At 51.5% G+C, this 26493-nt stretch overlaps 1 protein-coding gene across 3 annotated transcripts in view; it reads left to right on the top strand.

Annotated features, from left to right (window-relative positions):
- Positions 1 to 26493, top strand: part of AKNA (AT-hook transcription factor) — a 72234-nt gene that overhangs the window by 28387 nt on the left and 17354 nt on the right. For all 3 annotated transcript variants that reach the window (XM_073313988.2, XM_078849041.1, XM_078849042.1), the window contains exons 3-13: positions 1687 to 2927; positions 3549 to 3623; positions 17017 to 17173; positions 18097 to 18257; positions 18518 to 18577; positions 19482 to 19609; positions 20902 to 21118; positions 21643 to 21797; positions 22679 to 22852; positions 25094 to 25370; positions 25997 to 26103. In XM_073313988.2, coding sequence (XP_073170089.2) covers positions 1687 to 2927; positions 3549 to 3623; positions 17017 to 17173; positions 18097 to 18257; positions 18518 to 18577; positions 19482 to 19609; positions 20902 to 21118; positions 21643 to 21797; positions 22679 to 22852; positions 25094 to 25370; positions 25997 to 26103 — 2752 coding nt within the window. The remainder of the gene's footprint in view (positions 1 to 1686; positions 2928 to 3548; positions 3624 to 17016; positions 17174 to 18096; positions 18258 to 18517; positions 18578 to 19481; positions 19610 to 20901; positions 21119 to 21642; positions 21798 to 22678; positions 22853 to 25093; positions 25371 to 25996; positions 26104 to 26493) is intronic.

Below are 26493 nucleotides of genomic sequence, written 5' to 3'. Positions count from 1 at the left end.
TTCCTCTCTGCACCTTGCATTCCAATGGCTGGGGATGATGATTGTTCCCGGGGATGGACTGGTCAGTGTGTATGACGGTTAAAAGGGAAACCACGCTAATGCTGAGGAGTTTAAGACCTTGGACTAGGAAGGGAACAGTGGAAGCAGTAACATTTCCTGATGGTACCAACATTTCAGTGAATTGGGACGAAGGAAGATTTTGTGAGAAACTCTGGAAGGAGCTGAAAAAAGGAGCCACGCAAATGGGTGGGGGCGGGTGAATGTTAGGGCCGTCCAGGGCAAAGTAATGCGTCGGGGAAGAAATCCTTAAGGGCTGGTCAGATGCAGTGGTGGGTTTGGATTTCGTTGTAAAAGACCGAGCTGTCCTTGCCGGCATCTGCTCAGTGGTGGCCGGAAGAGTCAAGAAGATATCCAGGGTTTGCCTGCACTGCCGTTGGGAAGGGTGATTGCAGGTCATATGGTGACCTGTGATCCAGCTGCATGGGCGGAGGGCCAGACTGGCCGCCTGACTATGCACCTAGAGTACCGGGTGGGGACTGTACTCGGGTGACTAGCCCATCCCGCTGCCCTTGCGGCTACCTCTCTGTTTAGTACACTAGCTCCATCTCCTCTAGCTCAGCCATGCCTCCCAACTGCCGGGTAGATGTAGCCTTAGCCTGTATTGAGGGCAAAGGAATAATATGCAAATATCTTCATGTGGTTAATGAGATGATGACCCCCCTAAATATATTCTCAGTGTTGCATATATACTGAAGTCCTACTCTGGAAGATAGCATTCAAGGGTTGGCCATCTCCCCGTAAAGCCGTAACAGAAATAGAAACATCCCAAAGCAGGGACAATAAAAATGATTGGGGACGTTTGTCCTGATACTCTTGATGTACCCCAGCAGGACAGGAGAAACTCCACTGAAGTTGATGGAGTTCCACCAGCGTTAAAATGGTGTGAGAGGAGAATTGGACCCGCTAGGCAAGGGAAGCTTCCATATGACTTTCCAGGTTGACAAAATTAAGGGTAAAATATTCAAAAGCGCCTGAGTCTTATCTTCAAAAGTGACTTGGACACTTGGGAGCCTCACTGGAAGTCAATGAACCTAGCTTGCTAAGGCACTTTTAAATATTTTACCCAAGGACTAGTTGGCTTGGCTTGGCGAATAGGAAAGAGGGATGCTGGAGGTCTAGAAATGTATGCATGGTGCGGAGAAAGCCACTCAGGCTGCTCCCATCTTGTAACGGAACAAGAGGGCACTCGGAAAGGATTAAAAGGCAGTATATTTTAAAATGGCAGAACCGGAAAGAATTACAGTTACGTATGTGTGATCTCTATTTCTCTAAGTAACATGACCTGTGGGACTCTCTGCAGCAGGAAAATATAGGGGCAAAAAGCATGGATTATTATTAAAAAACAAAACAAAAACCATGTTTGTAGGAATAATAATACTCCCACCTAGTTCTTACAGAGCACTTTTAACGAAGGAGGTCAGTATCATTTCCGCCATTTACACATGGGGAAACTGAGGCATGGGACAGGGAAGTAACTTGCCCAACGTCCTTCAGCAAGCCAGTGGCAGGCCAGGAATAGAACCCAATTCTCCTGAGCAGTTTTGGGGTTCAGTTCATGGGGCAAAAATCAAATGAACAAAAACCATCGAGCACTTGGTGACGGCAGCACTGTTGTTTGTTTTCCAGATGATGGTGAGGAGCTAGAGCATGATGGGACACAGGAGGACCTAACCTCCCCAGCCCACTGGCACCCACAGAGAGACAGGCAGCTAGACATGACTGAAGAGGATGAGGACCGAGCCAGCTCAGGGGACGTGGAGAGACAGGAGGGGGACTGGGAGGCAGGGAGTGAAGGGGAGGGCTACCCAGAGCTCTCTTTCGAGGGCCAGTATGGCTCAGAGTACAGCGCTAGCCCCGATGCTCTGCGGGACGCCCAGGCTCTGTACAGGGACTATGGCAAATCCTTCAGCTTCACCACGGATGGCGGAGAGGAGCTTTCGGGACACTCAGACGTCAGCCCGCCCCTCTCCAGCACCCTGCCGGAGTGCTCCCCCAAGCCAAGCCAGAGAACTGGAGCTGATGTCTTTGAAAGCCAGAGCCGGCTCAGAGAGAGCCCTGAGTTCCCCACAGAAATGGGGTTCTCGTCGCCCTCAGGCGGGCAGCTGGACAGCCCCAATCTGAGCCCGCTGGCCGATTCCCCCCACTGGAGCCTGAGCCTCCTGCACCACCTGTCTGTGGAAGACCTTCAGAATGCCCCGAGCATCGACGCAGAGACCTTCCCAGACCCCTCCTATACTGAGAGCGTGGAGGACCTGCCCCGAATAGTCTCCAAGGCTACCTCCGCTGATGGAGCGAGGGCATCCCACCACCGCCCCGTGCCTCCGTCTCAACCTTCGGAGAGCTCAAGGCTCCAGGCAACAAAGACTTCCCCTTCCCTACGGCAGGCTGGCAGCCAGCAGCAGGACAGGGCTCGGAAGCTGAAGAAGGCCATTTCCCCAGCACTCCCTTCCAAGTTTAGCAGGCAGTCCAGGTCCCTGAGCCCCCAGGGGAATGCCGGGGAGCAGGCAGAACGGTCTGGCTCGCCCAAGTCAGGCCCCGTCAGGCCATCCCTGGCTGCAGCCGATGCCTCGCGATACGGGCGAGGCCAGCTCAACTACCCGCTGCCGGATTTGTCCAAGGTGGAGCCGCGGGTGAAGTTCCCAAAGGACGATCAGAGTTACCGCCCTCCGCGGGGCAGAACTCTGCCCATGAGGGCCAGGGGCTCAGCGAGCCCCGTGGTCTTCAAGTCTCCTGCGGAGATCGTCCGGGAGGTGTTGCTGAGCAGCACGGAGGGATCCCCGCAAAAATACCCTACCCCTTCCACCGCCATGGTGCCCGAGGAGTTCAGGTCCCCGCAGCAAGCCACGGAGCTGGTGAAGCAGCTGCAGGTAACTTCCACCTCTCCCAAACCAGGGAAACCTCATTAGGAGAGAGACAAGGGATCTCGACACAGGTTTGAAATCAGAGGGCCCCCCCCCCCCCTTTTCCCTCCTGCAAGAAGCTGGGCAGAAAGGGGCCGCAGAACTTGGAGGGAATAAATGTTGGAGCCTTCACCTGTACGGTGTCGCCTCTGGACTAGGAGACCATGTTGACAGGGGATGCTCATCCCTCTGGAATCCCGGTCAGCACTGCCATGGGGCAGATCATTGCATGGGGTGTTAATGACAGGGCATTAGGATTAACAGCAGGGAAACCAGAGTCACTTGCTCAGGTAGAATATCGTGTGCGCATGTGTTCAGAGGGGGAACTAATCTTTTGATGTATTGATTCTTGGTTTGCAGACTAAATTCTGAAGTCCCTATTACCTGAGGCATATGTTTCTGCAGTGTTTCCATGTGCAGTGTATGTGTGTCTGTGTACACATGCCCCAGGCACTTTCATACCCGGTGGCTAACTGCTCCTTCAGCCTCCACCCTCCCCCAGCTGGACATTTATGTTGCTATGTAAAACTCAGTGACAGTAACACCCCTACATGACCCTGACGTGTGCTCTCCTCCCTCTCCTTCCAGGAGGACTACCACAAACTGCTGACCAAGTACGCGGAGGCTGAGAACACCATTGACCGCCTACGGCTGAGAGCAAAGGTACAACGTCCAGGGAGCCTGAAACAGGCCAGATATTGGGATAAGCACCCCACATTGCAGATGTTTCTCCCTATGTGCTTTTGGGGCTGACACATTGGGCCGGCAGGCTCCCAAGAGCAGGCTGCATGGGAGATTTTAAAATAGTAATAATATTTAAGATGGGGAGGTATCATTCGCTCTGGGGAAAACCAAGCACAGGGAGGTGAAGTGACTCCCCATGGTCACACAGCAGGGAATAGAACCTCAGTCTCTTGCCTCTCAGTCCAGCACTCTAGCCACTGGAGCATGCTGCCTTCTGGCCAGAGATTGCTCAAGACCTGCCCTTTTTATGATATTGTGGCAGCCCTGATCCGAGCCAGAAGCAGAAAGGGCCAAGGCAGCCAGGAAATTACAGAATAAATTACCCAAGCTCTTCTGAACTTCTGAAGAGATTCACTTGTGGTTTGAGAGCAGGGTGGATGCTGTGGTTGGTTCCCTTTTCATCCGGCCAGGTTTGCCCTTGTAGATGCTCGAGGAGCAAACAGGGGCGCTGCATGCAGGGATCGTTAGCCTTCCCAGGCCGTACCTCCACAAACCAGAGAGGGTGGCTGTGAGCTGCTCCAGTTTATGCAACTCAGGTGCAGTTTTGAGGATCGGGCTCCTGCCAAATTGCCAGCGTGGCCTGTAACGGGTTGAAGCTTGGATTTCCTCTAAGGTTCAGAATCTGTCCCCTCAGCTTGCCCGCTTATGAGGCGGTCTGTCTCCAGGGTTAATATACATCTGAGCTGAATGGATTCATACCCACACCTCAGCTAGGGCAGCAGTCTGATTTCCATCCCAGTACCCCTGGGTCTGGTTAGTCTGACACCACACAAGCACATGGAGGGTTAGTTGCTCCCCCAGCAAAAAGCCCCATCTCTACTCCCCTTCTAATGGCCCAAGCTTTGAATTCGCAGCGTCCTTGCACGCTGCCTCTTGCTTCCTTCCTCTTTCTGGGGAGCCCCTGAGCTGCGGTTTAGCTAGTGCAGCACCGGGAGAAGGGAAGTTGAAATCTGGCGCAATGTCATGTTGCAAAGCTTCCCATCTCCCCTCCTCCTTCCCTTCCTGTTCAAGGCCAAGCCCCGCTGCCCTCGTCGGGCCAGAAAAGAGACGCCACTGAAGCTGGGTGCCTGTTGCAAAAACACACCCATGCCCATTCACGTGCAGTCGGAAGCATGCCTCTGCTATGTTCACTTGCCATCGATATTCTAGCCCAGGAGTTTGCGGTCGGGAACCTTCGCAGAGACGGCAGGGCTGGTTCTCCGGTACCCTGCCCCTTGTGGTGTTGTGCCCGGGTGAAACCGCAGCTGTAAGGTGCATGCTGTGGGCAGATGCACTAAGACACGGGGGCTGCCCCCTGCAGTTGGTTCCTTGCTTCGAGTGTAGCTGGAGCCAATGAGTAATACACGGTCTTTCCTGCCATTGATTAGGCAAATGGTCTGCTGCAGGTGCAGCCCTGCTCTTTCACTCTATCTAAAGTACTTCCCTGTCCCCCATCACCGGAGCACAGGGGTGGGCAAACTTTTTGGCCCGAGGGCCACATCGGGGTATAGAAATTGTATGGCAGGCCATGAATGCTCATGAAATGGGGGGTGGGGTGTAGGAGGGGGTGAGGGCTCCATCTGGGGGTGCAAGCTCTGGTGGGGTCCCAGAAATGAGGATTTCGGGCTGGGGCAGGGGGTTGGGATGTGTGTGTGGCGGGGGGGGGGGGGTGTAAGAGCTCCAGCTGGGGGTGTGGGCTCTGGGGTGGGGCCAGGAATAAGGGGTTTGCGATGCAAGAGGGGGCTCCAGGCTGGGATCGAGGGGTTCAGAGCATGGAAGGGGGATCAGGGAAGGGGTAGGGGATTAGGGCACGGGAGGGGCTCAGGGGCACAGGCTCTGGGCAGCGCTTACCTCAAGCAGCTCCTGGAAGTATGTTCCCACATCCGGCTCCTACGTGGAGGCACGGCCACATGGCTCTGCATGCTGCCCCATCTGCAGGTGCTGTTCCCGGCCAATGGGAGCTGCGGGGCACCTGCAGACGGGGCAGCGTGCAGAGCTGCCTGACCATGCCTCCACCTACTACGTAGGAGCCAGAGGGGGGTCATAGCGGATGCTTCCCGGGAGCCACGCGGAGCAGGGCAAGCCTCCGACCCCACTCCCCAGCTGGAGCTGAGGGCCGGATTAAAAGCTCTGATGGGCCAGATGGTGGCCTGCGGGCCATAGTTTGCCCACCCCTGCCATAGCACCTCACACTCTTCAATGTATTTGTCTTCACAACACCCACGAGTAGCAGGCCAGTGCGGTTGTCCCCATTTCACATATGGGACACTGAGGAACAGAAAACCAGATCCTCAGCTGGTTACAGCTCCATTAATTTCAATAGTGACTTGCCCACTATTCCAAGACCGGAATTGTGACGGTCAAGTCTGACCTCCTGTCCACAGAACTTCCACGGCAGAAGAGCAGGGAACTGAACCTGGATCTCTCAAGTCCCAGGTGTGACTAAGTTCCTCCTCTGCCTCGGTGGGTCCCGCGCTTATTGGTGGATTTGCTTGCCTCAGAGATTCACGGCAGCTCTCAGTTTGGCCACTCTTGCTAGTGGCTCAGACCTGCCCATCCACTCAGCTAACCTCATCACTGGCCAGCATGGGGGAAACAGAGAACAATCCCCGCAGTCTCTGTGTCCTGCCTAGTGGGTTGGGGACAGGGCAGATCCCTCTCAGATTTAGACCTTCCCTTCTGGTGTTTCTCACAGACCAGGTCAACTCCTCCTGTGTCTGTTCAGGAGTTGGGGAGATGGGGGGGAACCCGGGCCCACCCTCTACACCAGGTTCCAGCCCAGGGCCCTGTGGATAGCAGCTGTCCACAATGTTCCCTCTATCAGCTGCGTGACAGCTACAACTCCCTGGGCTACTTCCCCATGGCCTTCCCCCAGCACCTTCTTTGTCCTCACTGCAGGATCTTCCTCCTGAAGCCTGATCACGCTTGAACTCTTCACTCCTCCTGCAGCACGCATTCTCACCCCCTGCTCCTGGCACGCCCCCGTACTAACTGATGGGAGGTCCTTTTTAAACCAGGTGTCCTGATTAGCCTGCCTGCCATAACTGAATCTAGAAAGTTCTTAATTGGCTCCAGGTGTCTTGATTAGCTTGCCTGTCTTAATTGGTTCTGGCAGGCTCCCGATTGCTCTAGGGCAGCCCCTGCTCTGGTGACTTAGGGAACAGAAACCTGTTCGTCCAGTGGCCAATATATTTGCCTTCCACCAGACTCCTGTACCCCCCTGATCTGGGTCTGTCGCACAGGCTAGTGCCTGAGCCACTGGGCAATCCTTCCTCTCGCTGCTCCCTGGCATTCTGGGGTGCAGCTATGCTCCAAGCAAAGGCTAGCTCCAAGCAACCCTGTCCTCCTAGCTTTGAGGCCACCGGTCCCCTTTTCGCCTCCCATGCAGTGCCTTACACACATGCGCAGATACACGCCAGCCAGGGCCACAGTCGCTCTTTGCCGTGTGCCGCCATAGAAGGTAGTGTGGCGGGACGCCCCGCCCGGCAGGACGGGAGCAAAGCTGCGGCAGAGAGAGCTGGTAGCAATCTGCGTGCTGTGATCATCCCAGGGGAGGGGAGAGGCTGTGCGGATGCGCTCGGAGAGGGGATGGCCTGTCTGGGATGTGGCGCGGGCTGGGTGAGGAGGGTCGGTCTGTGAGCTGGAATTTGGAGGGAGGCACAGGTGAGAGGTGTGAGTGGAGCTCAGCGTGGAGGACGCTCTGTGTGTCTGGAGAGGGGGCAGTCCGTCTGTGAATGCAGCTTGGAGGGGAGCCCAGCCATGACTGTGCAGGGAGGTGGTGGGTGGACAGGGCTTGTTAGAGAGGACGTTGTCCGGTAATGAGGGGGTAGAAGGGCAAGTGACGGGCTAGGCTTGGGGTGATGGGGAGATGCCCTCTGAGAGTGGGGGCCTCTGTGGGGTGAAGGGTCTATCAGTGAACAGGGTTTGGAAGCGGGAGCAGGGTACTATCCCTAAGCAGAGTACATCCCTCCCTCTTCTGCTTTGTCTGCAAGGCCCCCTCAGGCCTGGTGAAGGCCCATGCTCCCCTGCAGGGCTTGGGGCTATCATCGTGGCTTGCCTGGCACACCTCCCTTTGGCACTACGGTGCGATGCAACAAGGGGTGACACCTCTCAGTGCAGCATTTCACATGCCGGGAGCTCCCTGGGCTCAGGTGGGTGCTGTCACTCTGCACTACAGCCGCGGGATCACCGTGTACCCGCTCCCAGGCCCTGGCTGGCTGGGGAGAGAGGGGGCCTCTTTCAGCACCATGGCCCTGCGGGCAGACAGGTGCGGGTGAGGGCTGATCCCCTGAAAAGCTGTTCATCTGGGGCTCCCCTGTCTGGAGCCCAGCCTGGGGGCCCCCCCAGGATAATGGGTTTGGCAGCCTGTAGATATGGGGTGGAACCGCTTTTTCCCAAAGAATCCATCCAGCTCTTAAAGCGACAGGGCGGCACCCAGCACGAGTCTCCAGGCTTTCCGGTTGGTCAGCAATGCACTCTCTCCTCTGCATCACACGGGGAAGGCTTATTGGTGAACTCAGGGGCTGGGGGGACTGAAGTGTAGCCCCCATTGGTGCTACAAACATGAAGGAGCAGCTCCGCTCTGCTCAAGGTGAAGTGGCCTGTGATAATGCTTTGCGCTGTTTCAGCACCCACCCTGTGAGGATCTCAAATTAGACATTAAACCTCCGCTCTTGAGGTAGGGGTTCTCCCCACTCTACACACAGAGGAACGGAGAACGTGAAGGACCTGATTTACAGAAGAGCTGAACCCCCCCACCCCTCCATCCAGTTGCTGGCGCTCAGCACTGCTGAAAATCAGGCCCCAAGTGACTTGCCCAAAGTTACACAGCTCAGTCAGAGCTGGGAAAGAACCCAGGAGTCCTGACTCCCAATTCCTTGTTCTAACCATTCGGAAAGACTAACCCTCAATATAGGGAAAGTCGCATTAGCTTTATTATAGACCAGAACGCATCACCAGCAGAGAGCATCGCTTCTTTGTCAGAATTCTATATAGGATCAGTACCGCCAGCCCCCTCATTCCTCTGGGGAAGCCGTCCCTTAGTCCCCTTAAGGGAAAGGGCTTGCTGGTTAGAAGTAAGACCAAAAGAGACAGATTTACAAATGCTAGCCTCCATTTGTTGTGCACACAAATTGCAGGTGAAAAGAATTGGGGTGTGAAGAGGGGGGGTGTTTTGGGCCAGCACTTTAGGTCAGGTAGATCACTAGGGGTCTCAGCTCCACCAGGGATGAGTGTAATATAAATGCCTGAACAGATCTAAGGCCCTGATCGTGGGTGCAAACATGGAAGCCGGCTTAAGACTGAAGGTTTGGCCGAAACGAACAGAGAGCAGGACCTGCTATGCATTCCCTCTGGACCCCTTTTGGAGGAGCACTGCAGTGTGTCTTTAAGTAAGAAAGAATTAGGCTCTTAAGCCTATGACTTATCGTAGTCAGTGACTATTTTATTAGCCCGAAAGGTCTTGCTGGCACCCGCCGAGGCTTTCTGAATCACTGCAAGTGATTAGCTAGTGTGTGTATTTATATATAAAAACATGCATGTTCCCAGGCACACACCCCCCTCTGCTTCCAGAGGCAGAAAATTCTGTAAGAATGGTGGGAACTTCCAATTGCTGGAAGCTTAGGCTATATGGTGGGAGTGCCGTAGCATTTGCAGGCAGGTCACCAAGTGTCTTGGTCGTGGGCCCCCACCCTGGGTCTTTTCCCGCAAATCAAATGTGTATCTCTCTAATCTCCAGAGCGCTTTTCTTTTCTTTCTGTTTCAAGTTCTTATCTTTGATCATCAGAGCATGAAGGCTTCTCTCTTCAGCTAATGGATCGCCTAGAGCAGCCATCATGCATTTGTGGGTGGGGGACACTGGACTGTGCATTACAGGATGCAGTCATCACCCGGTGCCCCGGCAGTATTTGTGTCCAAGCAATGGCATAATGTTGTGTGTCCCGGGTTATCGCACTGTGTTATCTTGATGCTGATGTGGTGTCGATAGTGCGCTGACATTATCGATCTTAGGTACTTCCATGCCGTCCTTCTCTGTAGTATGCCCCTCACAATCTTTAACGTGTTTATCCTCACAACACCTCTGTGAGGTAGGGCAGGGCTGTTCTACCCATTGTACAGATGGGGGACTGAGCACAGAGAGGCTAAGTGACTTGCCCAAGGTCATACAGGAGAGTCAGTAACGGAGGAGGGACTTGAACCTAGTTCTCTCGCATCTCTGCTAGTGTCATAACCACTGGCCCGCACTTCCTCCCTCCATCATCTTGTGTTGTTGGGTAAGGCATGTTCCCAGGTGAACTCGAGACTCTAATTGTCTTGCAGGCTGTGAATCAGGGCTGTCCCACTGGCTTTGGGACAGGTGCCTTCCCTCTGCTCACAACACCGTGACAGTCCACGGGTCTCATTCTGGCACTAAACAATCCTTCCAGTCAGTCCCAAATTAGAATAGAAGCCACCTGTTGAAATTACAGGCAGTCTGGGGAAGAAGGATGGTCTTGTCGGTAAGGCGCTGAGCTGTAGGTTCTATTCCCTGCTCTGACGCTGGCTCACCCCGTGGCTGGGGGCGGGTCACTTTCTACCTCTCTCTGCCTCGATTTCCCATATTAAAGTGCGGATAATAATCTCCCACCTTTTGTCTGTCTCGTCTCTTTAGATTGTGTACACTCTGAGCCAGGCAACGTCTCTTGCTATGTGCATGCAAGTCCCCCGGTCTCTGTTATAAATAAATGCGGTAAATATGTTTTTTGGCTGTACAAGTCACAAATTCTTTCCGTTTCCATTCCCAAGAGCCGGTTTCTTGCTGCGTTCCGGCATAAAACTGGCTGGCACCGACCCGACGGAGCTGGCTGTTCGCAAGGACAAATCCATTCAGCACATTCACCTCCCCTCTGGGTTTGTCCTCTCCCCGGACACGTTGGTTGTACAGCTGATGAATGAGCTGAGCCAGCCCTCTCCAGCCAGTGGGTAGCTCGCAAACTGCCTAACGTGACTAGTTCTGGAAAACATTTGCCTTTTGTAATCCACTGCCTGTCCTATGGGGGTGTCACCTATGTCGCACGGTACTGGTCCTGCCTCCTGAATGAATAATTCTCAAAGCCAGAAAGACCTGTCCAGGGGAACATGTGCATGCTTTTGTGAATGTGTAATTGTATGAGGATTCACATGCAGTTATGTATTTGTGTGAGCTCCTGGGATACGATGCATTCCTTTTCCATGTAGATCCACGCCTTGTATACTCTCTTCTTCCCCTCAGTAATTAGGTTCGGTGCTGTGCGTCCTCCTTCGGGTCTGACGTGTGTTGAGTGACCGCTCTCTCATGTTGCTGGTTCCAGGCAACGCTCCATGGCTAAAACGTATGGAGAGGAGAGAGCTGGGCAAACAATTGATTATTTTTGTTTGGGGGCGAAACCGAAAAATACAGAAAAAGAATTTGGTTAGTTTCCAATCAAAACTGATTTTTTTTTTCCAGGTTTTCTCACTGAAATGAAAAACCCAAAGAAAAAATAATGAATCGAGGGTGCACAAAACTTTTCATTGTTGATTCAAAACTAAACGTTGGAACGATTCGTTTCCACAAACATTTCCGAATTTTTTTTTTGGCTCAAACTATTAGTTAAATTTGACCTGAATTTGCGAATAGTTTCAATCCTGCCACCCCCCATGCATTTTTCAGCAAATTTACTATTTGCTGCAAAAAATTTTGCCCATCTCTAGCTCCAACTCCCAGCATGCACCTCTCCAGCAACAAGGCTATCTAGCTGGGAATGAAACATCTGCTGAAACTCGTGGACTCTGCCCATCGCACTAGCCAGGGGCTGCATTGGAGAACTTGGAGCAGTTTTGACCTGTAAACTGCACTTTAGCCACCAACTCCGTATGGAGAGAAATGCATCGATTTCTGCTCTGTGGGGCAGGTTCCGGGGTGGCTGCTAATTGAAGCTGAAGCCCGACGGGTTCCGAGCAAGCTGCTCACCATGGCCAATACAGCTGTACCATAGAATCTCTATGGATAGTAATTACATACCTGAGCAATAAGAATATAGCAGCAGAGATGTACTACTGACCACCTGATCAGGATGGTGATAGTGACTGAAATGCTCCGGGAGATTCGAGAGGCTATAAAAATAAAAAACTCAATCATCAATTATCCCCATTATTGACTGGGTACATGTCACCTCCAGGACGGGATGCAGAGATAAAGTTTCTTGACACCTTAAATGACGGCTTCTTTCAGCAGCTAGTCCTGGAACCCATCAGAGGAGAGGCAATTCTTCATTTAGTCGTAAGTGAAGTACAGGATCTGGTCCCAGAAGTGAATATAGCTGAATTGCTTGGTAATAGTGACCATAATATAATTAAATTTAACATCCCTGTGGCGGGGAAAACATCACAACAGCCCACCACAGGAGCAATTCATTTCAGAAAGGGTAACTACACAAAAATGAGGACGTTAGTTAAACAGAAATTCAAAGGTATAGTGCCCAAAGTGAAATACCTGCAAGCTGCATGGAAACTTTTTAAAGACACCATCATAGAGGCTCAACGTAAATGTATACCCCGAATTAAAAACCTTAGTAAGAGAACCAAGATAGTGCCAACAACGTAAACAAAGTACAAGAAGCAGTGAGAGGCAAAAAGGCATGCTTTAAAAAGTGGAAGTTAAATCCTATTAAGGAAAATGGAAAGGAGCATAAACTCTGGCAAATGAAGTGTAAAAATATAGTTAGGAAGGCCAAAAAAGAATTTCAAGAACAGCTAGCCAAAGCCTCATAAAGTAATAGCAAAAACATTTTAAGTACATCGTTAGGGGCCTTATTCCTTTACCCTCTCACTTCCCTGGTCCTTCTCGCATAAACAGAGAGCAACAATACCCGAAGTCCGAAGGTGCAAACAATTCAATGTTTATTGGGGTGACCTTCCAGCAAGCTTAAATCCAAGTTCCTTTTTCCTTATTTTCGAATCCCAACTTACTTCTTGTTTGCCTCAAATTTATATAGTAATATTCTTAGCTATACCTTAACTAATCATTCTACTGAAATTTACCTAACCAATCCTAACATATTGTAACATGATTAGCTAACCAATTATATCCTACCACCTTAATTAGTTTACACCCGGCAAAATTAATTATACAGCAGACAGAAACAATCACAGAATCAGACAGAGACCATGCAAATAAACAATAGTAAAGGGGGAACTATAATGACAAAACAATACAGAAGTGAGGATTTCACAACTACATCTATAAAGACATAAAGGTTTCCCAGCTGTGTCTATTGGTAAGTTGAGTTCTTACCAGAGAGAAAACTACCAAACTAAATTTCCTTTTACATCTTCTAGGCTCTTCCCTTTCTCTGGGGGTGATAGATCGGATCACCTTTCCAACAGCCCCAGATTGCCTTATTTCAATGTGACTAGTTTGGAATGTGAGGATGTGACCGGTCGCTTCCCAGCTTATGGCTGCCTCTGTTGCTTAGCCAAAGGCCTTAGCCTAAGAACAGGGCCTCAGACTGTCACAGTGAGAGGAGGCCCTTACACAGATTCTCTCTTTTATACCTCTATAACTAGCTTAATGATAAACATATACCTAAATTCTTAAAGTATAGGTCTTTACAGACAGGCTTGAATATCTATATCCTAACATACATTAGCAGCAAGAAGCCTGCTAAACAACCATTTGGGCCACTGGATGATTGAAATGCTAAAGGCGCACTCAAGGACGATAAGGCCATTGTGGAGAAACTAAATGAATCAGTCTTCACGGCTGAGGATGTGAGGGAGCTTCCCAAACCTGAGCCATTCTTTTTAGGTGACAAATCTGGAGAAGTCACCAGGACCAGATGGCATTCATCCAAGAGTTCTGAAGGAACTCAAATGTGAAATTGCAGAACTGCTAACTGTGGTCTGTAACCTATCATTTAAATCAGCTTCTGTACTGGATGACTGGAGGATAGCTAATGTGACACCAATTTTTTAAAAAGGATTGCTCCAGAGGCAATCCTGGCAATTACAGGCCTAAATTCAGTACCGGGCAAACTGCTTGAAACTATAGTAAAGAACAGAATTGTCAGACACGTCGATGAACATGATTTGTTGGGGAAGAGTCAACATGGTTTTTGTAAAGGGAAATCATGTCTCACCAATCTACTAGATTTCTTTGAGGGGGTCAACAAGCATGTGGACAAGGGGGATCCCGTGGATACAGTGTACTTAGTTTTTCAGAAAGCCTTTGACTGGGTCCCTCACCAAAAGCTCTTAAGCAAAGTAAGTTGTCATGGGGTAAGAGGGAAGGTCCTCTCATGGATTGGGAACTGGTTAAAAGATAGGAAATAAAGGGTAGGAATAAATAGTCAGTTTTCAGAATGGAGAGAGGTAAATAGTGGTGTCCCCCAGGGGTCTGTACCGGGCCCAGTCCTATTCAACATATTCATAAATGATCTGGAAAAAGGGGTAAACAGTGAGGTGGCAAAAGTTGCAGATGATACAAAACTACTTAAGATAGTTCAATCCAAATCAGACTGCGAAGAGCTACAAAGGGGTCTCACAAAACTGGGTGACTGGGCAACAAAATGGCAGATGAAATTCAGTGTTGATAAATGCAAAGTAATGCACATTGGAAAACATAATCCCAACTAAACATATAAAATGATGGGGTCTAAATTAGCTGTTACCACTCAAGAAAGAGATCTTGGAGTCATCGTGGATGGTTCTCTGAAAACATCCACTCAATGTGCAGCGACAGTCAAAAAAGCAAACAGAATGTTGGGAATCATTAAGAAAGGGATAAATAATAAGACATAAAATATCTATATAAATCAATGGTATGCCCACATCTTGAATAGTGTGTGCAGATGTGGTCTCCCCATCTCAAAAATGATATATTGGAATTGGAAAAGGTTCAGAAAAGGGCAACAAAAATGGTTAGGGGTATGGAATAGGAATGCCTGTCATATGAGGAGAGATTTGCTACCAAAAATGGAATGAAAGGAAGAGCTTTGGGGGAAACTCCTCCCAGATCTTGGTTAACGTGGGGAGGAGGAGATGGGTTCTGAGCCATGCTTCACAGCACGGGAGTGAGCAGATGGTGCTGGATTTCCATAATCCCCTACGTCCTCTGCCAGCAGAGGAGGGATGAGAGCTGGGAAAGGGGCCCAGGAGGAAGAAGGCAGAGATAAGTGCCTTGGTGCTGAGGCTATGATACCGTTTCTGAATGGATTGCATTTTATTGTGAGGATGTGAAGTGCAACTTAAAAGAGAGGCGCTGCCAGCCAACATGGGTATCCTGGTGCCAACTAGTATGAGTATCCTTGTTGCTCCTTCCGGGATAACAAGGGAGCCAAAGAAAGAGTTTGGCTGGCAAATAGTTCGGGGAGAGATTTCTGCTTTCAGCGCTTTATGTGCCCAAATCTTAATGGACGTGTCAAGGTGGATATGTGTGTGCATGTGGGCTACACATAGATTTGAGTGTATGTGTAAATACATATCTTCTGAGTCCTGTATTACACTCTTGTCCCCATCCATCCCATCCACCCTGATGCACCTACCCCAGTCCTTAGCCCTGCACTGATGTTCTGGGAATATGCTGCATTTGCTGTTCCTTGAAGTAGAGATCGAGGTCTTCTAGGGCAATATAAGGGGTGGTAAGGCCAGACTGAGCTGGTGTTTACTAGTCTCTGCTCTCCTGGCTCAGGAAGGCTGGGTGAGACTCCTGCAGTCCCTCAGAAACCCCACTAGCAATGTGAGAGACAGGGTGAGCAGTAGCTTAGGGCAGCAAAATGGTTAGTGGTGGAGCTGGCTCCTAGTGTGACAGAATCCCACAGCTGGTGCTGCTAGACACTGTGACAGGCTGGGTCACAGGAACCCCGTTGGACTGCCACCTGATGTGCTAGGACCAACTCTAAGCCCGTTTTCCCCGGCCATTTGGGACTTCAGAGCCCTGCCTGGTCATGACAGACATGCTAGCCTGCTACAAACACAGACCCAGGTCTGAACCACGTCCCCCAAAAGCTGCAGGCTTAAGAGCTTAAGAAGTGCTCCTGTCTCCAACCCCAGACACCCAGTTCCCAATGGGATCCAAACCCCAAATAAATCTGTTTTACTCTGTATAAAGCTTATACGGGGTAAACTCATCTATTGTTTGCCCTCTATAACACTGATAGAGAGAGATGAACAGCTGTTTGCTCCCCCAGGTATTAATACTTGCTCTGGGTTAATTAATAAGTAAAAAGTGATTTTATTAAATACAAGAAGTAGGATTTAAGTGGTTCCAAGTAATAACAGACGGAACAAAGTGAATTACCAAGCAAAATAAAAGAAAACGCGCAAGCCTAAGCCTAATACAGTAAGAAACTTAAATGCAGGTAAATCTCACCCTCGGAGATGTTCCAATTTGCTTCTTTTACAGACTGGACTTCCTCCTAGTCTGGGTCCAGCAATCACTCACACTCCCTGTAGTTCCTGTCCTTTGTTCCAGTTTCTTTCAGACATCTCTTTGGGGTGGAGAGGCTATCTCTTTAGACAGCTGAAGACAAAATGGAGGGATTTTCAGGGGCTTATATAGCCTCTCTCTTGTGGGTGGAAACCTCTCTCTCCCCCTGTGTAGAATCACAGCTACAAGATGGAGTTTCGGAGTCACATGGGCAAGTCACATGTCCATGCATGACTCAGTTCTCTACAGGCCGAGCCATTTCCCACATGTTAACCCGCATGTTCCCAGGAAAGCTCAGATGTGGATTGGTGTCTATTAAGGTCCATTGTTAGCCAAGTACTTCCATTTACTTGAATAACCCCTTCATACAATGTTGACCAAATCTGCCTTAGGTGCTCTCTACAGCAAACGCTTTAAATACAAGCCCAGAGCCAACGCTCATAACTTCAGATATAAAAATGCTACATGCATACGAATAGGCTGAATACATGCAGTAGAAAATAACCTTTGCAAAGATACGTTACATGGCATATGTAGCATAAAACATATTCCAGTTATGTCATATTTACGTTCATAAGCATATTTCTATAAAGTGTTATGTGGTGCAACGTCACAGACACCCCCCGAGATGAGCCCTCTCTGTGCATGGTGCTCTCAGCCTCTCCCCGCTTGGGCAGTGGGAGATCAGAGCAGGGAATGGGAGCCGGAGCTCCTTTACGGCAGTGCAGAGCATACCCCAAGGCCAGCATGTAAGAATATCCCCCAGGCTAAAGCAACACAAAGAGCTGGTGCTTCCCACAAGCTGTCCAGCTGAATCAGTTGATATCTGAAAGCCTGATCCTCTGGATGCTGAGGGTCAGTGTCAGAATTGACCAGAATTCTCTGCTCTGCTTTCTCCCCACCCCTCAGGTGAGCTTGTACGCCGACCCGCCAAAGCCCAGCCACAGCGTTCACATGGGGACCGTGGCCCATGGCTCCAAGGTCATGGCTTTCAGCATCCCACAGACCCGGACAGCAGAGTTCAGCACCAACCCAGCTCCAGCCCTGCCAGCAGGTCTGGATGAAGGTGGGTTTGAGGCACTGGAGAGTCTGTTGATGCAGCTGCTTTTCCTCTCGTTCTGCCGCCCCCGTCCTTCCTGCCTGGCAATAAGCTGCTCCCTTACTCCTGCTGTTCTCCAGCTGTTCACAACTGGGGCAGCACGGATGGGAACAGCTCCAGACCAAATGCCAGCAGAGGAATCTGGATGCATGCCACCCACCAGCAGCTGGATATACTGTCCATCATCGCTAGCCTATGCTCCAGCTCCCAGGACTCCAACATGGTGGTAGGGGTACTGTGCTCTGGCAGACGCTGCTCGTTCTGGTGTGCAGGATCCATTCATCTTGCGCCCCTCCCTACCCCGTGCCTGTACTGCCCACCATTGCTGGGACCCCTCTCATGCAGCATCTTGTCATCACCTGCCCAGTGGTTGCAGCTGCATCCGTGCTGCCCATGTGCAGTCCCTGCGTGTCTCTGTAAGGGAAGGATGTGGTCCAGTGTTGGCCTGAGTCCCAATTCATCACTGGCACAAGCGGCCACAATGCCAGTGACCTCAATGGAGTTGGCACCATTTGTACAAGCTCTCAGTATCCCCCACCATCTTCTCAGTGGCCGTGGGAGAAGCAAAGAGAGCCGAGCAGGGCTGATTGTTCATCCTGGTGCAGCCCCGTGGCCAAGGCAGATGCTCATTCGCAAGGAATTCCATCTGCCGATTGGCACATGCACCAGAGACTGAAACCCAGATGCTTCTCACCTGGGCTCTCTGACTCATTGGGAGCTGCTGAGAGTGAGCTGAACGTATTTGATTTCACTGCTCTGGAGTCAGATCTGGAGACTGTGGCTTGTCCCTGCCGTAGTGCTTAGGATGGAGGTGGTCCCTTAGTCCTGGTGTCACCTAGAGAGGGGAGATGACACAGCTGGGATCTTCTTACATTGGTCTTCCCTTCCAGGGCCATCGTCAGCACCAGGAGACCAGGCTCCATCCTTTCCAGCTCATTCTGCACTCACCGGCTTGGCTGGGGTTGACACCTGCACCTCTACGGAGAGACCATTTCCGGAGGATCCCCTGACACAGACTTTGGCGGGTCAGGCAAGGAAATTTGGGATGCAGGCAAGTGGGGTCCAGAGCGAGCAAAGTACGGTGTGTGGAACGAAACCCACTCGTATTTGGGGAATGGGTGTGCTGAATTTGTCAGTTCTGGGGGAGAATCCAGCAAGGGATGGGGGACAAGAAAGGAACCGTGAGGAAGAGGAGGGGCAGGTATAAGAGGTTAAGCTCTATTGTAATGCTGTAACCATTGACCATTAGAATTACCTTCCTGTAGGTCAGCTCCATGGGACGTTAGTTAATGCCTTATTCCTCCTATCCAGGTGGAATCCTTCGAGGGATTGATCCAAATGGGAAGACTGACCCCGCAGGACCAGCTCTCGGTACACCCAGCTTTACTTTCTGCTTCTCTTATTAGCCCCTTCTCTGAGATCCCAGGAATTTCCAGGAGGCATCCGTGGAGCGGCGGTTGTGTCTAGTGCCGGGCACGTGCATGCAGCCCCTTCGGTCACTGAGAACCCCAGACGGGCTGAAGCACATAATACTTAGTCCTGCCATGAGTGCAGGGGACTGGACTACACGACCTCTCGAGGTCCCTTCCAGTCCGACGCAGAAGACCCCGCGTGTCCCCAGGGAAGCAGGGTCGCCAGGCCTGAGGCTGTTCAGTGCCATGGCACTGTATGGTTGACTCACAATGCTGGGCGGTGTCACGCCAGGGCGATGCGATGCGATGCCACAATCACAGCAATGGAGTTTCACAGCCGGGCCCCAGCTTCAGTGTACGAGCTCTTCACGGGGCGTCGGGAGGGGTGCACGCAGGGCAGCGGGGCAGGGAGGAGGTCATTCGGCAGTGCTGCACTTAGCTAGTCCTCCTGTGCCACGGGGCACCAGTGCTGGGCCTGTCTCCATAGTTCCTAGCACCATCGGAATATGTTGGTTTGGTGTGTGTGATCCTGTTTCCTCTTACGGCTGGCCCCAGGGGGGATAAGAGCCTTCTACTTGTGCGTAGCTAATGGAGTAACCCTCTATCTCAGTTGACAGAGGCTCATGCTTCTGGTTCTGAAGGTCCCAGGTTTATCTCCCCTGAGGACTTGTGATGGCTGCATGTGTGTGTGGTCCTGGCTTTGTTACCCCAGGGATTCACAGGCCCAGCCTGGCTGCAGTTCAAAATCCCACTCCCATGACCTAGCCAGATGCTGTCCTGGGTGTGTCATCTGGTGTAAGGATTCCACACCGGGGGCCGAAAGCTCAGACTCACACGTTTTGATGCGCTGCCCCCTGTCGTAGGGATTTGCGAGGCTGAAGAACGCGCAGGATGCTCTGGAGCGAGCGTATCTGCAGGCCCGGGAAGAGTACCGCCTGGAGCAACAGCGCCCAGGTGCAGCGGGGCCCCTTGGGGACTTCGATTCAGACAGGTAGCTTTTTTTTCATCTGCCTTTGTTCCGTAAACTGTGTCCTCTTGAAATGATGAGTTATATCAAGAGGAAGCACGGCTCAGTGGTTAGAGTGCCACCTTGAGACTCCAAAGACCAGGGGTTCAATTCTGGGCTCGGCTACAGGTACCCTGTGACTTTGGGCAAATTGCTTCGTTTCTCTGTGCCCATCTGTAAAGGGCAGACGACAACACTGCCCAGGGGGTGAGGATAAACAAGGGGCTCAGACACTGCGATGATGGGGTTAGAGCCCAAGAAAGAAAATGTTGGTTAGACAGAGGGGCTTTGGGATTGGAGTTTAAGAGCTGGGTTTCTTTGAGCAGCCGGCCGCGAAGGGGCGTGAATGAATGCTAACTTCCCTGCTGATGAGCCACTGTCCATCAGTGTGATTAATGCAGCCACGTTTGTGGCACTGGACTGTCCTGTTGCGATTATGCCGTTTTATTCTAATCTACCTGTGTTTCCTGATTGATACTTACGGACATTAATGAAGGGATGAGGCCGGTGAATCCTAAACAGTGAATTACTGTCTGCTGCTTTCCAATCCCGTACTAGCCAGCTCTGTCGGCTGAGTTCTCCTGGCTCATTATTCACATGTTTAAAAGGATGCTCTGACGCTGCAGACAATGACCTGGAGCCGCATGTGTCACCCTGCGTGACAGATGAGCTCTAAGAGCTGGTGAGAGTGGACCAGATCTGATCTCAGCCACACCAGTGTAAATCCAGGGTAACCCCACCCATATCCGTGAAGTTAGTCCTGATTTCACTGACATGGACAATAACAGCACCTGCAGGTATATTAGATAGGGTAAAAACATGTAAGGGGAGAAGCCAGCCTAAAGCTGAAGCACCTGCTATCGGCCCCTGTTAGTGCCCTTTGGTCTGGCAGTTCCCCTGCTGCAGAACCTGGCCCAGAGCATTCCAGGATGGGGCAATTGTTATGTTTTATTTCTGTTGCCAGTGCCCCGTCTCAGAGCAGAAGCCCAGTGTGCTAGGCACTGTACGCACACCCAGAGACAGTCCCTGCCACGAGCTTGCATTCCAAACAGACAGGCCAAACAAAGGAAGGATTGTTACCAGATGGGGAGGGGGCCACAGGGAGTCACCCAAGCAGCCTGTAGCAAAGCAGGGACCTGAACTCCGATCACCTGGGTCCTATGCTGGTGCCTTATCCGCTGGGTCATCCTTCCTTTCTAAGCTGTGAGCTGTTTCTTTCCACCTGGGCATGGTTTTGAAGGTCCTCACCCCTCTGCTGCTGGCATGGTGTGTTTCAGAGCGGTGGAAGGGGAGATATTCCGCCTGGGAATGCGCTTGGAGGAGCTGAAGGATGGGATTGACCGAGCACAGCAGATCCTGCCCTCCCCGAGGATTTGCTCTGCACCAGCCTTGCCTCCCAGCTGTTTGCCAACCCTGGTCTCAGAGCCGCCACTCTCCTCCCCAAGGCCGTCAGTTCAAGTCCCCATCCCAGCCCTCCGCACTCCCTACCCTGAGGTAAACGCCGTGCTGCTCTCGGTTTCTGTGGCCTGAGGTTTCCCAGGCAAGGTGATTGCTGACACTTCTCATTCCCAAGACATTACAGAAAATTGGACTGGAAGTGTTTTCAAATGATTCCTCTTTCAGCACCTCCTACAGAGAGATCCCGGAACTGGAGTAGTGGGGATGTCCTGCCTGCAGCCACTGCTGCTGCCCGGTTCCCTCAGTGACTCCTACTGGGTCAGGCCAGAACTAGAGTAGCAGTGAGCTCTCCCGACCCCCATCCACACACACAGCCAGAGCTCCTACTCACTTCCCTACAGCGCCTCCTGCTGGAAGAGGCTGGAGCTGGAGTAGCGCCGAGCTGTCTTGACATGGTGTAGAAGCCCTGGCTTCTTTTGAGATTCTTTCCACTTGTGGCTTGAACTAGAAAATTGCTGAGATCCTTTGCAGCCAGCATATCGGTACCATTCCCTGCAGCGCCCCCTGCTGGCAGAGGTGTTCTGGTTTGGGGGCAGACCTTACCCCTTTCTGCCCCATAGGCCCCTGTTCCAAAGCATGCCCGCGCTCAAATGCAAGTGGACGCAGAGGTGAGTTCTGCGAGTGGCGAGACGGAGGAGGAGAGAGAAGAGCTTCCCGAGCCCCTTCGGCACAAGCAGCTTCAAGTGGAGAAGGACTTCGATAACCTGCTGGACCAGTAAGTGTTGCCCCCGCTAACCCAACCAGCCACTTGCATGCTGACGTGTTGAAATGGACATGCACGTGTTACGTGCTCACAGCCAGCACCCGTGCAACACAAGTGCCTGCCATGCAGTGATCATGCAGTACAGTAATTTTGTGCCCGAGGGGGATGTTTCAACTTCTGGCAAATCAATTCTTTGCCGGTGTCAGCTCTCTGAGGCATTCACACCAAGGGGCCTGCGGGTCAGGGGCTCTGAATACACAGCATAGATCTCTGCAGTGAGAATAGCTTCACTGCCCACCCAGTGCGGGAAAGGTGCATTTCGCCTCATCACTATGTTTGTAATGGGAAGGGAAAACTGATGTCGCTCAGGCCGAGAGTTCAAGCATCGACTTCTCGTGGCACAAAGGGCAATTGGTTCCCACCCCTGGAGGCCTATGTCCAACCCAGCCATGAACACACAAGTCATGAGTGTAGCAGCTTCAGATTTGTCCCCTGGAAAAACCAACACATGATACTAGCCTGGCAGGGGTAGCCACATCTGCATTGCCAAAGCTGTGTGGGAGCTTGGTGCCGAAATCATTAGAGCCTCTGCCAGGTAGGATTGAATGAGGTGTTTTGGCAGAGCAGTGAGGGAGGAGCTTTTGCCCATACTAGACCTTGCTCGGATAGAGCTGCCAGGGCCCTGTTTGCTTATGCACTGGGCGGCTAACCTGTCCTGCGAAACTGGCTGCTGAGAGTCAATCCAGATCAAGTGGGAGCTGGTGCATCATCCTTAGGTGCAGAGTGCCCCTGGTGTTTTAACTGGGTCTGGGTGCCGGAACATGGTAGTGCTGCCACTAGGAAGGGGACCTCTGGCTGGATGGAGAGACACTCAGTCTCTTTCATACCACCAGGTACAGTAGCTTCAAGTCCTTGCCTGAATCTCTGAGCATGGAACAGCTGGGCCTGGAGGAGAACGGCTCCCCACAGGAAGTGGATGGCCCTGCTGCAGAGGATGCTGGGACGGCTGAGAGCTCTCTCGGGATGCTGTCATTAAAGGAAGAGAGGACGTATGTGACCACTCAGCCGTAAGTAATTCAGGAGCACGAAATACCTGCCCTGTGAATATCCTGCACTAACTGGGGGGAGAGGGGAAGTGATAAGAGACTAATTTAAAGGGACAGCACCAACTGACTGTAGGCCCAAAATTTAGGTTCTGTTAGAAGGGGGGACAACTCGTTACAAAGCTTTTTTGTTATTTAAAAAATAAATGTCTATTAAAAACTGTTTTATTGTCATTTCTTTGTTTAAATGCCCTGTCACGTTGGAAACCCAAAGGCTAAAGTGCAGAGCTTTATGTTTCTGCTAAGCTGATCAGCTGTGAAATAGTTTACATTACTGGCGTTTGCCTTGCCATTGTTAGGGTTCAGAGGTAACACACACAGGTGAATGGGGTAGTTCATGCCTGTCCGGGGCTGTTGTTTCTCAGGAAGGCTGCACAGCATTATGTTATATTTGAAAAGTTTTCTTTGCAGTCAGGGTGGCTAGACAGGCCCAGATTTTCAAAAGTGGCCACTGATTCTGTGTGTCTCAATTATCTAGGGCCCAGTGTGGGTCTGGCACCTGTAATTCCCTGTCACTTCATCTAGTGCTTCTCCCGAGATCTCTGAAAATCAGCCCTTTGTTGTTGTTATTCCTCAGTATTTCATGGGGGGAGAGAGAGAGAGAGATTTTAAACAAATCGCCTTCGCAACATGCAAGATCTTTAAGCATAAAAAGGGAAAAAGTAATGTCGAAAATTTATCCCCATGAATCATCCATCCCACAAACTGATTCCATAGGTTTGGGGAGTCAGGAGTTTTGTTAAACCCTCTGCAAAACTCGTGCACTTTAGGTACTCAAATGGACTTACTTACTGATTGATTGTATTGTATTGTGGTAGGGCCTCTGAGCCCAGTCCTGGATGGGGACCCCATTGTGCTGGGCGCAGTACAGACGCCGAACAGAAAGATGCTTTCTTCCCCAAAGAGCTCATAAACTGAATTGCCCCCGGATGCTCCCTTGAGTTAGGCTCCCAAAATCAGCAGCCACTTTTGGACATTTTTCAGCTTCTTTTTTTTTTTTTAATGAAATCTTCAACTTTGCAGAAACTGACGGTAGCATCAGGGCAGTGTGGACTCAATCTAACCCCTGCTACATGCTGTTCTTCTGTGTTATATTTACCAGGGCATTGTGTCTGGGGGTGACCTAAATAAGAGCTGAGTCCCACTTTTGCTTTACCCGGATAAAATATAATAAACCAGGCGCACAAAGACGCCTTCTCTCTCTATCTCCCAAGTCACAAGCAGAACAAAGGAGCCTTCGGCTATTACTTGCCCCGCTTTGGAGGGCAAGCTGGCTGCGGAAGCGAAGAGGACTCTGTCCCCTGGGGGCAAGTCTATTGCAGAGCAAATAATAAGGAGAAGGAGGGCATCCAAGAGGAGGAAGAAATGGGGGTGGGAAGGGGGGAAGAAAAGTGAGCATGCAAACTTGAACACATTCTACTGACTAGGAGAGAACCAAGGAACTGAGGCTCTGGCTGTTTACTTGTATAATGCCTGTAAGGCACTCAGTAAAGGCCCAAATGGTGCCAGGAGCTGTACACATGTAAAGGAAGATGCTGCCCCTGCCCTGAGTAAAGCTATCAAGCTAAGGTATAAATCCACCCATCTGGTCACTGACTCCCCACATCATTGCAATACACATGTGGAGGCCCTGGGGCCTGTGATTTAAGGTGCTTTTCTTCACCGGGGCCAGACTCTCAGCTGCATAGAGCTGGTCAGAGAGGTTCCTATGAAACCCCTTTTTGTCTGACTTCGCTGATTGCTGGAAATCAAAATGTTTCGCAGAGACAGTTGCGATGCCAACAAAGCTCAAACAGCCCAGTCTGTCGAGGTGTGTAGGGGGGTGTGTGCGTGCATGTGTGTGTGTGTTTGAAATGGAAACCTGCCAGGTTTCCTGCCAGCACGCCCACCCGGCTCCTCAGCAGCCTGCCTGCCTGGCCCCCAGGGCTTCCAAGTCTCTGGGGGAAGCCCTCCCGTCAGAGCACCCTGGAATCGGGGCTCCCAGGGACAGCCCACAGGAGTAGGGCCCAGGGGCCAGGTCTCCCATCCCTTTTGTGGAGCACTCTGATTTTCATTTTGAATCAGAGCTAACCCAGTTTTCGACTCCGGAAATCCTCTGGACCTGGCGGTGCTGCAGGAGACCAGATGGCAGCAGAGCTATGACAAGGGGGCACTGCCCCATCTTGATGGAAGGTTCTGACTGGTGTTGCTTTCTCATCCTGACAGGCAGCCCCTGGAGAGGAAGTCGCACGCCCTACAGCCAGGGGAACACCGGCAGCTGGTCAGGAAGAGCAGTCGCTTGTCCTCTGTCCAGGGCGAGGAGTCCCTCCCTCGGAACATGGCTATTAAAGCCAGGCCCCAGGATGCAATCCCCAAGCCCTCCTTCGGGGGGCAGCAGGAGACACTATCCCGCCAGAGCAGCATGGCCAGCGTGGTGGGCAGCACCATTTCTGAGCACCTTCCACAGAAGCCTTTCCATCAGGCAAAATCCTCACGGTCCGAGGTAAGCGCCCAGGAGGGTGAAATGGAGGGCAGGGTTCCCACTTACTCGGGGTCACTGAATTTGGGGCACAGATCCAGAAGCTATCTCTGAAAATAGGGCCCTGTGTATATAGAAATTGCCTTCTCAGCTGCTGAAATGCAGCCATCTCTGGTGTGTGGTCCACCGCAGCTGTTTAACAGCACACTGGAACACCACCCAGCAGCTCCTTAGAAAGGAAGGGAAGCATTATTTCCATGCTTAAAGCTGCAGGAGAGTTTTCCAGCGCAAAATGCAATTCTCCAATATGGAATATGGCCCTTTGCCTCTGGAGGTAACACCCTGGTTCCTGCAGAATGGGCCATGGGGTTTAGTTTAATGACCATGTGCTTCAGAACTTCAGTCTTCTTACTCCTATAAAAGAAAATGGCTCCAGCAATGTAGCCCCTACCCCCCTCCCAACACCATGCTGAGGCATTTGTTCAGTGCTGATTACGAGGGAGGAATACCACTTACTGATTCACCAGCACCATGCATCAGTATGCTTGTACTTGGTGGTCTCCCCTCCAACTACAGACCAACTCTGCCTGGTCTTATGGCCAGCATCACTTGTGTTGATCCGAATTGGATCAAGTTTCCCTCTGTTGCAGGATCAACGCATTGTGTCTCCAGAGACAGACAGCGGGTTTGTGGGGTCGGAGGCCAGCAGGGTGTCCCCGCTGACGCGCACCCCGGAGCATCGCCCCTCTCGCACTGCGTATGGACCCTTGTCTCTCTTGTCACCCCTCCAGCTCCTATGACCTGCCCTCATCCCCACTCCTGCCCTGGGGGGCTGATAAAAAAGGGTCCAGGGCTGAAGGAATGTGTGACATGATGGAGCCTATGGACGGGGAAGGAGCTTGAGTATATGAGGGTTGGTGAATGGGGGTGAGAGAAAAGGGGAGGGACTAGAGCAGATGATCAGACTGGTGGAGGGGATTGTGAGGAGGTGGGGTGCATGGGGTGAGCAGTGAATTGGGGACTAGGGTTAACGGGGCGAGGGGGTCTGGAGCACATGGAATGGCAAAGGGGGTGATTAGTGAAAGGGGGGAGGGTAGTTACAGACTGAGTGGGTTGAGCAGTGGCTGGGACAGGGGTGCCAGGAAAG

This window comes from Lepidochelys kempii, chromosome 16 (genome assembly GCF_965140285.1).
Source record: "Lepidochelys kempii isolate rLepKem1 chromosome 16, rLepKem1.hap1, whole genome shotgun sequence".
Taxonomy (NCBI): Eukaryota; Metazoa; Chordata; order Testudines; family Cheloniidae; genus Lepidochelys; species Lepidochelys kempii.
Note: the sequence above shows the minus strand (reverse complement) of the source record. Positions and strands in the feature narration are given on the sequence as shown.